The 13,134-nt window shown below is 47.8% G+C and overlaps 1 protein-coding gene across 1 annotated transcript in view; it reads right to left on the bottom strand.

The window, feature by feature from the left end:
- Window positions 1-1,991: 1,991 nt before the first annotated feature.
- The window catches only part of LOC140379318 (laminin subunit beta-1-like), a gene marked incomplete at its 3' end in the record, with an annotated part of 44,898 nt that continues 33,755 nt past the window's right edge, over window positions 1,992-13,134 (bottom strand). Inside the window, exons 17-18 of the mRNA XM_072464179.1 lie at window positions 5,074-5,170; window positions 1,992-2,173 (exon numbers count right to left, since the gene is read on the bottom strand). Of these exons, the coding sequence (XP_072320280.1) occupies window positions 1,992-2,173; window positions 5,074-5,170 (279 nt within the window). The remainder of the gene's footprint in view (window positions 2,174-5,073; window positions 5,171-13,134) is intronic.

Here is a 13,134-nt window from a genome sequence, read left to right as displayed (position 1 = left end):
GCGCAGAGTGTGTGTTGTAGGAGGCGCAGCAGGAGGCGCAGCAAGAGGCGCAGAGTGTTTGTCGCAGGAGGAGCAGCAGGAGGCGCAGAGTGTGTGCCGCAGGGAGGAGCAGCAGGAGGCGCAGAGTGTGTGTCGCAGGAGGCGCAGCAGGAGACGCAGCAGGAGGCGCAGCAGGAGGCGCAGAGTGTTTATCACAGGAGGAGCAGCAGGAGGCGCAGAGTGTGTGTTGCAGGAGGCGCAGCAGGAGGCGCAGAGTGTGTGTTGCAGGAGGCGCAGCAGGAGGCGCAGCAGGAGGCGCAGAGTGTGTGTCGCAGGAGGAGCAGAGTGCGAGGAGCAGGAGGAGCAGAGTGTGAGGAGCAGGAGGAGCAGAGTGTGAGGAGCAGGAGGAGCAGAGTGTGACGAGCAGGAGGAGCAGAGTGTGACGAGCAGGAGGAGCAGAGTGTGACGAGCAGGAGGCGCAGAGTGTGTGTTGCAGGAGGAGCAGAGTGTGAGGAGCAGGAGGAGCAGAATGTGTGTCGCAGGAGGAGCAGAGTGTGAGGAGCAGGAGGAGCAGAGTGTGAGGAGCAGGAGGAGCAGGGTGTGAGGAGCAGAGTGTGTGTCGCAGGAGGAGCAGAAAGAGGCGCAGGAGGAGCAGAGTGTGAGGAGCAGGAGGAGCAGAGTGTGTGTCGCAGGAGGAGCAGAGTGTGTGTCGCAGAAGGAGCAGGAGGTGCAGGAGGAGCAGAGTGTGTCGCAGGAGGAGCAGAAGGAGGCGCAGCAGGAGCAGAGTGTGTGTTGCAGGAGGCGCAGAGTGTGTGTCGCAGGAGGAGAAGCAGGAGGCGCAGAGTGTGTGTCGCAGAAGGAGCAGAGTGTGTGTCGCAGGAGGCGCAGCAAGAGGCGCAGAGTGTGAGTCGCAGGAGGAGCAGAGTGTGTGTCGCAGGAGGAGCAGAAGGAGGTGCAGGAGGCGCAGAGTGTGTGTCGCAGGAGGAGCAGAGTGTGAGGAGCAGAGTGTGTGTCGCAGGAGGAGCAGAGTGTGACGAGCAGGAGGCGCAGAGTGTGTGTTGCAGGAGGAGCAGAGTGTGAGGAGCAGGAGGAGCAGAGTGTGAGGAGCAGGAGGAGCAGAGTGTGAGGAGCAGGAGGAGCAGAGTGTGAGGAGCAGGAGGAGCAGGAGGAGCAGAGTGTGAGGAGCAGGAGGAGCAGAGTGTGAGGAGCAGGAGGAGCAGAGTGTGAGGAGCAGGAGGAGCAGAGTGTGTGTCGCAGGAGGAGCAGAGTGTGAGGCGCAGAGTGTGTGTTGCAGGAGGAGCAGAGTGTGAGGAGCAGGAGGAGCAGAGTGTGAGGAGCAGGAGGAGCAGAGTGTGAGGAGCAGAGTGTGTGTCGCAGGAGGAGCAGAAGGAGGCGCAGGAGGAGCAGAGTGTGAGGAGCAGGAGGAGCAGAGTGTGACGAGCAGGAGGAGCAGAGTGTGTGTCGCAGGAGGAGCAGAAGGAGGCGCAGGAGGAGCAGAGTGTGAGGAGCAGGAGGAGCAGAATGTGTGTCGCAGGAGGAGCAGAGTGTGAGGAGCAGGAGGAGCAGAGTGTGAGGAGCAGGAGGAGCAGGGTGTGAGGAGCAGAGTGTGTGTCGCAGGAGGAGCAGAAGGAGGCGCAGGAGGAGCAGAGTGTGAGGAGCAGGAGGAGCAGAGTGTGTGTCGCAGGAGGAGCAGAGTGTGTGTCGCAGAAGGAGCAGGAGGTGCAGGAGGAGCAGAGTGTGTCGCAGGAGGAGCAGAAGGAGGCGCAGGAGGAGCAGAGTGTGTGTTGCAGGAGGCGCAGAGTGTGTGTCGCAGGAGGAGAAGCAGGAGGCGCAGAGTGTGTGTCGCAGAAGGAGCAGAGTGTGTGTCGCAGGAGGCGCAGAGTGTGTGTCGCAGGAGGACCAGCAGGAGGAGCAGCAGGAGGAGCAGCAGGAGGACCAGCAGGAGGACCAGAGTGTGTGTCGCAGGAGGCGCAGCAGGAGGCGCAGCAGGAGGCGCAGAGTGTGTGTCGCACCTGCACGATTCGGTCCCAGTCGCCGAAACACTGGTGACAGGGAAAACAGTTTGGGAAAAGTCCGGAGAAGCCTCGAGCGCATTGGTCACAGCGAACGCCGGACACTCCTGGACGACACACACAGTGACCAGTGGCACGGTCACACTGAGACGCCTGGATGCCCTGCCACTCACAGTCACACGCTGAGGAGAGAGAGAGGGTCATCTGAGGAACAGTTTAGATCATTGACCCTCACACTTAGGGTCAGACGTTTGTGACTGACCCGCACAGAGAACGCCCTGGACAAGGACTGACCCGCACAGAGAACGCCCTGGACAAGGACTGACCCGCACAGAGAACGCCCTGGACAAGGACTGACCCGCACAGAGAACGCCCTGGACAAGGACTGACCCGCACAGAGAACGCCCTGGACAAGGACTGACCCGCACAGAGAACGCCCTGGACAAGGACTGACCCGCACAGAGAACGCTCTGGACAAGGACTGACCCGCACAGAGAACGCCCTGGACAAGGACTGACCCGCACAGAGAACGCCCTGGACAAGGACTGACCCGCACAGAGAACGCCCTGGACAAGGACTGACCCGCACAGAGAACGCCCTGGACAAGGACTGACCCGCACAGAGAACGCCCTGGACAAGGACTGACCCGCACAGAGAACGCCCTGGACAAGGACTGACCCGCACAGAGAACGCCCTGGACAAGGACTGACCCGCACAGAGAACGCCCTGGACAAGGACTGACCCGCACAGAGAACGCTCTGGACAAGGACTGACCCGCACAGAGAACGCCCTGGACAAGGACTGACCCGCACAGAGAACGCCCTGGACAAGGACTGACCCGCACAGAGAACGCCCTGGACAAGGACTGACCCGCACAGAGAACGCCCTGGACAAGGACTGACCCGCACAGAGAACGCCCTGGACAAGGACTGACCCGCACAGAGAACGCCCTGGACAAGGACTGACCCGCACAGAGAACGCCCTGGACAAGGACTGACCCGCACAGAGAACGCTCTGGACAAGGACTGACCCGCACAGAGAACGCCCTGGACAAGGACTGACCCGCACAGAGAACGCCCTGGACAAGGACTGACCCGCACAGAGAACGCCCTGGACAAGGACTGACCCGCACAGAGAACGCCCTGGACAAGGACTGACCCGCACAGAGAACGCTCTGGACAAGGACTGACCCGCACAGAGAACGCCCTGGACAAGGACTGACCCGCACAGAGAACGCCCTGGACAAGGACTGACCCGCACAGAGAACGCCCTGGACAAGGACTGACCCGCACAGAGAACGCCCTGGACAAGGACTGACCCGCACAGAGAACGCCCTGGACAAGGACTGACCCGCACAGAGAACGCCCTGGACAAGGACTGACCCGCACAGAGAACGCCCTGGACAAGGACTGACCCGCACAGAGAACGCTCTGGACAAGGACTGACCCGCACAGAGAACGCCCTGGACAAGGACTGACCCGCACAGAGAACGCCCTGGACAAGGACTGACCCGCACAGAGAACGCCCTGGACAAGGACTGACCCGCACAGAGAACGCCCTGGACAAGGACTGACCCGCACAGAGAACGCCCTGGACAAGGACTGACCCGCACAGAGAACGCCCTGGACAAGGACTGACCCGCACAGAGAACGCCCTGGACAAGGACTGACCCGCACAGAGAACGCCCTGGACAAGGACTGACCCGCACAGAGAACGCCCTGGACAAGGACTGACCCGCACAGAGAACGCCCTGGACAAGGACTGACCCGCACAGAGAACGCCCTGGACAAGGACTGACCCGCACAGAGAACGCCCTGGACAAGGACTGACCCGCACAGAGAACGCCCTGGACAAGGACTGACCCGCACAGAGAACGCCCTGGACAAGGACTGACCCGCACAGAGAACGCTCTGGACAAGGACTGACCCGCACAGAGAACGCCCTGGACAAGGACTGACCCGCACAGAGAACGCCCTGGACAAGGACTGACCCGCACAGAGAACGCCCTGGACAAGGACTGACCCGCACAGAGAACGCCCTGGACAAGGACTGACCCGCACAGAGAACGCCCTGGACAAGGACTGACCCGCACAGAGAACGCCCTGGACAAGGACTGACCCGCACAGAGAACGCCCTGGACAAGGACTGACCCGCACAGAGAACGCCCTGGACAAGGACTGACCCGCACAGAGAACGCTCTGGACAAGGACTGACCCGCACAGAGAACGCCCTGGACAAGGACTGACCCGCACAGAGAACGCCCTGGACAAGGACTGACCCGCACAGAGAACGCTCTGGACAAGGACTGACCCGCACAGAGAACGCCCTGGACAAGGACTGACCCGCACAGAGAACGCCCTGGACAAGGACTGACCCGCACAGAGAACGCCCTGGACAAGGACTGACCCGCACAGAGAACGCCCTGGACAAGGACTGACCCGCACAGAGAACGCCCTGGACAAGGACTGACCCGCACAGAGAACGCCCTGGACAAGGACTGACCCGCACAGAGAACGCTCTGGACAAGGACTGACCCGCACAGAGAACGCCCTGGACAAGGACTGACCCGCACAGAGAACGCTCTGGACAAGGACTGACCCGCACAGAGAACGCCCTGGACAAGGACTGACCCGCACAGAGAACGCCCTGGACAAGGACTGACCCGCACAGAGAACGCCCTGGACAAGGACTGACCCGCACAGAGAACGCCCTGGACAAGGACTGACCCGCACAGAGAACGCCCTGGACAAGGACTGACCCGCACAGAGAACGCCCTGGACAAGGACTGACCCGCACAGAGAACGCCCTGGACAAGGACTGACCCGCACAGAGAACGCCCTGGACAAGGACTGACCCGCACAGAGAACGCCCTGGACAAGGACTGACCCGCACAGAGAACGCCCTGGACAAGGACTGACCCGCACAGAGAACGCCCTGGACAAGGACTGACCCGCACAGAGAACGCCCTGGACAAGGACTGACCCGCACAGAACCGACATGCATATGTCAGTATTTGTTTTCATCTCTGTAACAATATTTAAAGTATGTTCTGACCTTTGACCTGATCAAAATGGCGTCTCACCTCGACACTGTGACCTCGTGTCGCCCCAGAAGTTTTCTTGACACTCGGTGCAGGTTTTCCCTCCGAAGCCGCTGCGACACTGGCACTGACCAGAGAACTGGACACAACACGTTTATGACCAACAGTTCACACTTTCATCATTATTTCTTTATTGAGAAGTACAGTAAAGTACAGTAGAGTACAGTAGAGTAAAGTACAGTTAAGTACAGTAAAGTACAGTAAAGTACAGTAGAGTACAGTAGAGTAAAGTACAGTAAAGTACAGTAAAGTACAGTAAAGTACAGTAAAGTACAGTAGAGTAAAGTACAGTAAAGTACAGTAAAGTACAGTAAAGTACAGTAGAGTAAAGTACAGTAAAGTACAGTAAAGTACAGTAGAGTAAAGTACAGTAAAGTACAGTAAAGTACAGTAGAGTAAAGTACAGTAAAGTAAAGTACAGTAGAGTAAAGTACAGTAAAGTACAGTAGAGTAAAGTACAGTAAAGTACAGTAAAGTACAGTAAAGTACAGTAGAGTAAAGTACAGTAAAGTACAGTAAAGTACAGTAGAGTACAGTAGAGTAAAGTACAGTAAAGTAAAGTACAGTAAAGTAAAGTACAGTAGAGTAAAGTAAAGTACAGTAAAGTACAGTTGAGTACAGTACAGTAAAGTACAGTACAGTAAAGTACAGTAAAGTACAGTAAAGTACAGTAGAGTAAAGTACAGTAAAGTACAGTACAGTACAGTAAAGTACAGTAGAGTAAAGTACAGTAAAGTACAGTAAAGTACAGTAGAGTACAGTACAGTAAAGTACAGTAAAGTACAGTAGAGTACAGTAGAGTAAAGTACAGTAAAGTACAGTACAGTACAGTAAAGTACAGTAAAGTACAGTAGAGTAAAGTACAGTAAAGTACAGTAAAGTACAGTAGAGTACAGTACAGTAAAGTACAGTAAAGTACAGTAGAGTACAGTAGAGTAAAGTACAGTAAAGTACAGTAAAGTACAGTAGAGTAAAGTACAGTAAAGTACAGTAGAGTAAAGTACAGTAAAGTACAGTAAAGTACAGTAAAGTACAGTAGAGTAAAGTACAGTAGAGTAAAGTACAGTACAGTAAAGTAAAGTAAAGTAAAGTACAGTAGAGTAAAGTAAAGTTCAGTAAAGTAAAGTAAAGTACAGTAGAGTAAAGTACAGTAAAGTACAGTAAAGTACAGTAAAGTACAGTAGAGTAAAGAATAGTAGAGTAAAGTACAGTAAAGTACAGTAGAGTACAGTACAGTAAAATACAGTAAAGTACAGTAAAGTACAGTAGAGTAAAGTACAGTAGAGTAAAGTACAGTAAAGTACAATAGAGTAAAGTACAGTAAAGTACAGTAAAGTACAGTAGAGTAAAGTACAGTTAAGGACAGTAAAGTACAGTGGAGTAAAGTACAGTAAAGTACAGTAGAGTAAAGTACAGTAAAGTACAGTAGAGTACAGTACAGTAAAGTACAGTAAAGTACAGTAAAGTACAGTAGAGTAAAGTACAGTAGAGTTAAGTACAGTAAAGTACAATAGAGTAAAGTACAGTAAAGTACAGTAAAGTACAGTAGAGTAAAGTACAGTTAAGTACAGTAAAGTACAGTGGAGTAAAGTACAGTAAAGTACAGTAGAGTAAAGTACAGTAAAGTACAGTAGAGTAAAGTACAGTAAAGTACAGTACAGTACAGTAGAGTAAAGTACAGTAAAGTACAGTAAAGTACAGTAGAGTAAAGTACAGTAGAGTAAAGTACAGTAAAGTACAGTAAAGTACAGTAGAGTAAAGTACAGTAAAGTACAGTAAAGTACAGTAGAGTAAAGTACAGTAGAGTAAAGTACAGTAAAGTACAGTAAAGTACAGTAAAGTACAGTAGAGTACAGTACAGTAAAGTACAGTAAAGTACAGTAGAGTAAAGTACAGTAGAGTAAAGTACAGTAAAGTAGAGTAAAGTACAGTAAAGTACAGTAAAGTACAGTAGAGTAAAGTACAGTAAAGTACAGTAAAGTACAGTAGAGTAAAGTACAGTAAAGTACAGTAAAGTACAGTAGAGTAAAGTACAGTAAAGTACAGTGGAGTAATGTACAGTAAAGTACAGTAGAGTAAAGTACAGTAAAGTACAGTAGAGTAAAGTACAGTAAAGTACAGTAAAGTACAGTAGAGTAAAGTACAGTAGAGTAAAGTACAGTAAAGTACAGTAAAGTACAGTACAGTACAGTAAAGTACAGTAGAGTAAAGTACAGTAAAGTACAGTACAGTAAAGTACAGTAAAGTACAGTAAAGTACAGTAGAGTAAAGTACAGTAAAGTACAGTAGAGTAAAGTACAGTAGAGTAAAGTACAGTAAAGTACAGTAAAGTACAGTACAGTACAGTACAGTAAAGTACAGTAGAGTAAAGTACAGTAAAGTACAGTACAGTAAAGTACAGTAAAGTACAGTACAGTACAGTACAGTAAAGTACAGTAAAGTACAGTAAAGTACAGTAGAGTACAGTACAGTAAAGTACAGTAAAGTACAGTAAAGTACAGTACAGTACAGTAAAGTACAGTAAAGTACAGTAAAGTACAGTAGAGTAAAGTACAGTAAAGTACAGTACAGTACAGTACAGTAAAGTACAGTAAAGTACAGTAAAGTACAGTAGAGTACAGTACAGTAAAGTACAGTAAAGTACAGTAAAGTACAGTACAGTACAGTAAAGTACAGTAAAGTACAGTAAAGTACAGTAGAGTAAAGTACAGTAAGGCAAGGCAAGTTTATTTGTAGAGCACATTTCATACACAAGGCAATTCAAAGCTTCACAGCAGGAAAAATGCATTCAAATCACAAAGAAATTACAGAAACAGAAATACAATAAAATTAACTAAATTAAAAATGACAATCCAACTGATTTTCTAAACTAATAAAATCACAAACAAAAGAGAAGAGTGCAAAGAAAAAAATCCCTTCAGTCATATGCGCAGCTAAACAAAACTGTTTTTAGCTTAGATTTGAACATTGTCAGAGTAGAAACTGTCTCACATCTTCAGGAAGACTGTTCCAGATTTTAGCTGCATAAAACTGAAACACAGATTCTCCATGTTTAGTCCTGACTCTGGCACCAGCAGGAGGCCGGTCCCTGAGGTCCTCAGAGTCCGAGATGGTTCATATGGCACTAACATATCCAAGATGTACTTTGGTGCTAGGCCATGGAGAGACTTGTACACAAGCAGAGCTGCTTTAAAGTCTCTTCTCTGAGCCACAGGGGGCAGTGCAGAGACCTGAGAACAGGACTAATGTGATCATACTTCCTGGTTCTAGTCAGGACCCGAGCAGCAGCGTTCTGGATGTACTGCAGCTGTTTTACAGCTCGTTTGGAGAGACCAGTGAGCAGGCCGTTACAGTCTAATCTACTGGAGACAAACGCGTGGATAAGTCTCTCTAAATCTGGTTTTGACACTATATTTTTGATTTTGGCAATGTTTTTTAGATGGTAAAAAGCTGCTGATGTTATTGATTTGACGTGGCAATTAAAGTTCAAGTCTGAGTCCATTATTACCCCCAGATTTCTAACTTGGTTTGTAGGTTTTAGAGCGAGACTCTGGAGGTGACCGCTAACACTTTCTCTTTGTTTCTGTGTGCCAAAAACGATTATTTCAGTCTTGTCTGAGTTCAGCTGGAGAAAGTTGTTTTGCATCCACAAACTGATCTGTTGGATGCAGTGACAGAGTGAATCTACTGGTCCATAGTCACCTGCCGATAGTGAAACATAGATCTGAGTGTCGTCTGCATAATTGTGATAGGACACATTTTCACTGCGTATCAACTGACCTAACGGCAGCATGTAGAGGTTGAACAGAAGGGGACCCAGGACTGACCCTTGGGGCACTCCACAGGTCAGGGTCATGTGGTCTGAGACACAGCTACCAATTTCAACAAAGTACTTCCTGTCTTCCAGATAGGACCTTAACCAGTTTAGGGCAGTGCCAGTGATGCCCACCCAGTCCTCTAGTCTCTGTAAGAGGATCCCATGATCGACAGTGTCAAAAGCAGCACTCAGATCTAACAGAATTAAGACTGAGGCTTTGCCCGTGTCAGTGTTCAGGCGGATGTCATTTGTCACCTTGACAAGAGCAGTCTCAGTGCTGTGATGAGGTCTAAAACCTGACTGAAAAACATCAAATGAGTTGTTTATTAAGAGGAAATCTGTGAGCTGTTGGTAAACAACCTTTTCAAGGACTTTGCCCCAAAATGGTAGATTAGAGATGGGCCGGTAATGACTCAGTACTGCGGCATCAAGACTGCTCTTCTTTAGGAGAGGCTTTATGACCGCAGTTTTCAAAGACATTGGGAATGTTCCAGATTGAAGCGACATGTTAACTATGTGAGTGATGCTAACAAACTGTTCAGTACAGACTTTAGAAATCTGGTGGGTAACACATCAAGGCAGCATGTAGATGAACTCAGACTGGTGATGATCTCATGGACAGTTTTGTCAGTTACTGGTGCAAAGTGAGTTAGCTCTAAGTGTCTTGGTGGTTTTAGGGTAATTTTTTGCATTGTGGGATTTATAGCATTTTTAATGCCCTGAACTTTGTCATTAAAGAATAATGCAAACTCATTACACTTGGATGTGGAAATGAGTTCTAACGGCAGCTGAGCTGGAGGGTTTGTTAATCTGTTTACTGTGGCAAACAGGACACGCGAGTTGTTACTGCAGCTTCCAATTATTTCAGAAAAATATCTTTCCCTAGTTCTGCATAAGATTAGGTTGTACATGTTCAGCTTCTCTTTGTAAATCTCTTTTTGAACCTGGAGCTTTGACTTGCGCCATTTCCGTTCGGCCCTGCGGCACTCCCTTTTCTGTGCCCTGACCCAATCATCATTTCTCCACGGCGCCTTCTGCTTATTTTTAACCATTTTAGCCTTTATAGGGGCGATGGTGTCCAGAACATTCAAAACACTAGATGTAACAGAGTTCAACAAATCATTTACATTAGAACATGAGACATTTTCAAACTTTATCATTTCCATAAACAGTGCACCTGTGCCATCACTTATGTGTCTCCTCTGAACAACTGCAGGACCAACCGGAGGTTTGGGAGAAACAGACAGGTCAAAGAAGACACAGAAATGATCAGACAGAGCAACATCGACCACATTAACATTTGAAATATTTACCCCCTTTGTAATTATGAGATCTAGAGTGTGTCCTTTGCTGTGGGTGGGGCCTCTCACATGCTGAGTAAGACTGAAGGTTTCAAGGACAGCATCAAGCTCTTTAGCGTTTCTGTCACAAATATTATCAACATGCACATTGAAATCACCTGTAATGACCAAACCATCAAAGTCTGTGCATATGACTGAAAGCATCTCAGTAAAATCATCAATAACACTTTGGCAGTGCTGGGGAGGCTTGTATAAAACAATGAAGAGAATGGATGGAGACCCTTTTAGCTCCATTTTAAAGGATACATACTCAAATGATGAAAACACCCCAAAAGACAACCTGCGGGTAATTATTTCATCTCCAAAGACAGCACAGACTCCACCCCCTTTTTTGTTTTCTCGTGTTTGAGATTCAAACTTAAAGTTGGGTGGAGCAGATTCTATCAGAACTACATTTCCTGTGTTTTTGTCAAGCCATGTTTCAGTTAAAAACATAAAATCAAGATTATAAGAAGAAATACAATTATTAATTAAGAGAGATTTGTTACATAAGGATCTGACATTTAGCACAGCAAGTTTCAGACTAGTTTCAGTGGGACTGGGCTTTATCTTTTCACAGGGAATATGAATCACATTTCTCAGATTGGGCCTGACTCGCATTTTGTTTTTCCATCTGTGTGATGATGTGACTACAGAAATAGCACTAGGGGGGGCTCTTTTTACATAGGGCCCCGGGTTGGTTTGATTTTTAATGTGACAATAAGTCCCGGCAACGCTGAGACCCAGTGCATCCTAGCTATGGGAGATACCAGGTGAAAGGCGAGGTTGGATGGGTGGTGGGGCTTTTGTAGCCGAGGAGAGTTTGGGACCAGGTGAGAGGCGAGGGGGGATGGGTGGTGGGGCTTTTGTTGGTGTAGTCGGTATTGACATAGCCCTTGATCTTGCTATATTGGGCGTGAGTGGAGCCATCTTAATGCCTGATTTGATCAGACTTTCAAAATGGCTGGGAAGGCCCATGGGTGAGAGTGGAGATGAGAAGGAGAATGATGAATCTTTAGTGGGAGTAGATGTAGCAGGGGGAACCCAGGGCTGGTGTGAAGGCAGGGGCGATGACAGGGATGTTGTTGGGCTTGTCACAGATGGGTCCAAGGCCTTTGAAGATTGTTCCTTTGCTGGAGGCGGTGGAGGTGAATGTGGAGCAGCTGGAGCTGAATCCTTTGCTGGTGGTGGTGGAGCAGCTGCTGATGAATCCTTTGGTGGAGGCTGAGGTTGTGGTGCTTTTGATGTTGAAACATTGGCTCGGTCTCTGGCTGATGGAGCAGGAATTCTTCTCTCATTCCTCTCTTCTCTAACTATCTGCTCAGGACCCTGTCCAGGCCCAGTCCAATGCCTCAGAGCGTGGAGCAGGTTCTCTGTCAGCACCCTCACTCCACCTCTGCATAGGTGGGGGCCATTTCTCTTAAACAGGTCCTCTCGTTTCCAGAATAGATAGAAGTTCTCAATGTAGTGTAGTCCTCTCGGGGCACACTCTTTGGACAGCCATGTGTTCAGCTGAAGAAGCCGGCTAAACTTGTTTATCCTCCTGTCGATGTTTGGAAGAGGTCCACTTATGAAAGTTTTGATTTCCATTTTATCAAGCACATCAAATAACTTCAAGAAGTCTTTTTTCAAAACTTCAGTCTGTTCCCGCCGCATGTCCACTGCACCCACGTGCACAATCAGCTGTTTAGCTCCTCCATGCTTAGCCATAATATTTGGAAGGAGTGACGTTATCTCAGAAACAGTGGCGCTTGGAAAAGAATGTGTGTTTATCTTTTCATGCGTCACGTGACTTATCGCGCCGTCACCAACCAAAACAATCTGCGTGACCTTGGCTCCTGGCACAGATCCTCCTCGCTGTATTTTGGCCACGTCATCTTTCCTTTTTTCATTTAATTCCATCTCTGAAAGTGGTAAAAATCTGTTGGTGAGCTGTATTTTAGGTGACTTCACGTTATCTTTGTATCGTTTAGGCTTTGCTCCAAGTTTGTTCCAAGAAGCAGCCTGGTCTTTCTGGTTTTTAGACAGTTTTGGAAACGACACAGAGTCACTGCGGTTTAGGTTGAAAGTAGCAGTTTTTCTTGTAAAAAGTGTGCTCTTCTTACCGTCGGTTGACACAGGAATGGTATCGTGAAGAACTTTTTCAGATTCCAAAACATATATCCGTGTTTTCAGCTCATTAATTTCTTGTCGATATTTCCGACAGCGTTCACAGTCTTTCTCTCTTCTTCTCCCGGACATGTCGCTGGCGTCAGATATGTCGTTAAAACTGGAAAAATGTTCTTAAAATCCTTGGTTTACTTGAAAAAGTCTAAAGCAAAAATGTTTGGAAGACAAAAACTGATTAAAAAGCAAAATAAATAAGGAAAGCAGCGATAGAAAGCGGAGCGAGCAAAAAAGCGTGTGCACTCTTCGGAAGCAGGATATAGGATATATAGCAGTACAGCACGGTACAGTAAAGTACAGTACAGTAAAGTACAGTACATTACAGTACAGTACAGTAAAGTACAGTAAAGTACAGGTAAGTAAAGTACAGTACAGTACAGTACAGTAAAGTAAAGTACAGTAAAGTACAGTAAAGTACAGGTAAGTAAAGTACAGTAAAGTACAGTAAAGTACAGTACAGTAAAGTACAGTAAAGTACAGTACAGTAGAGTAAAGTAAAGTACAGTAAAGTACAGTAAAGTAAAGTAAAGTACAGTAGAGTAAAGTAAAGTACAGTAAAGTAAAGTTAAGTACAGTAGAGTACAGTACAGTAAAGTACAGTAAAGTACAGTAAAGTACAGCAGAGTACAGTAGAGTAAAGTACAGTAAAGTACAGTAGAGTAAAGTACAGTAAAGTACAGTAGAGTAAAGTACAGTAGAGTAAAGTACAGTAGATTAAAG

This window comes from Eucyclogobius newberryi, unplaced genomic scaffold (genome assembly GCF_026437365.1).
Source record: "Eucyclogobius newberryi isolate DKJ021-1_F unplaced genomic scaffold, fEucNew1.0.hap1 SCAF_401, whole genome shotgun sequence".
NCBI classification, from domain to species: Eukaryota; Metazoa; Chordata; class Actinopteri; order Gobiiformes; family Gobiidae; genus Eucyclogobius; species Eucyclogobius newberryi.
Note: the sequence above shows the minus strand (reverse complement) of the source record. Positions and strands in the feature narration are given on the sequence as shown.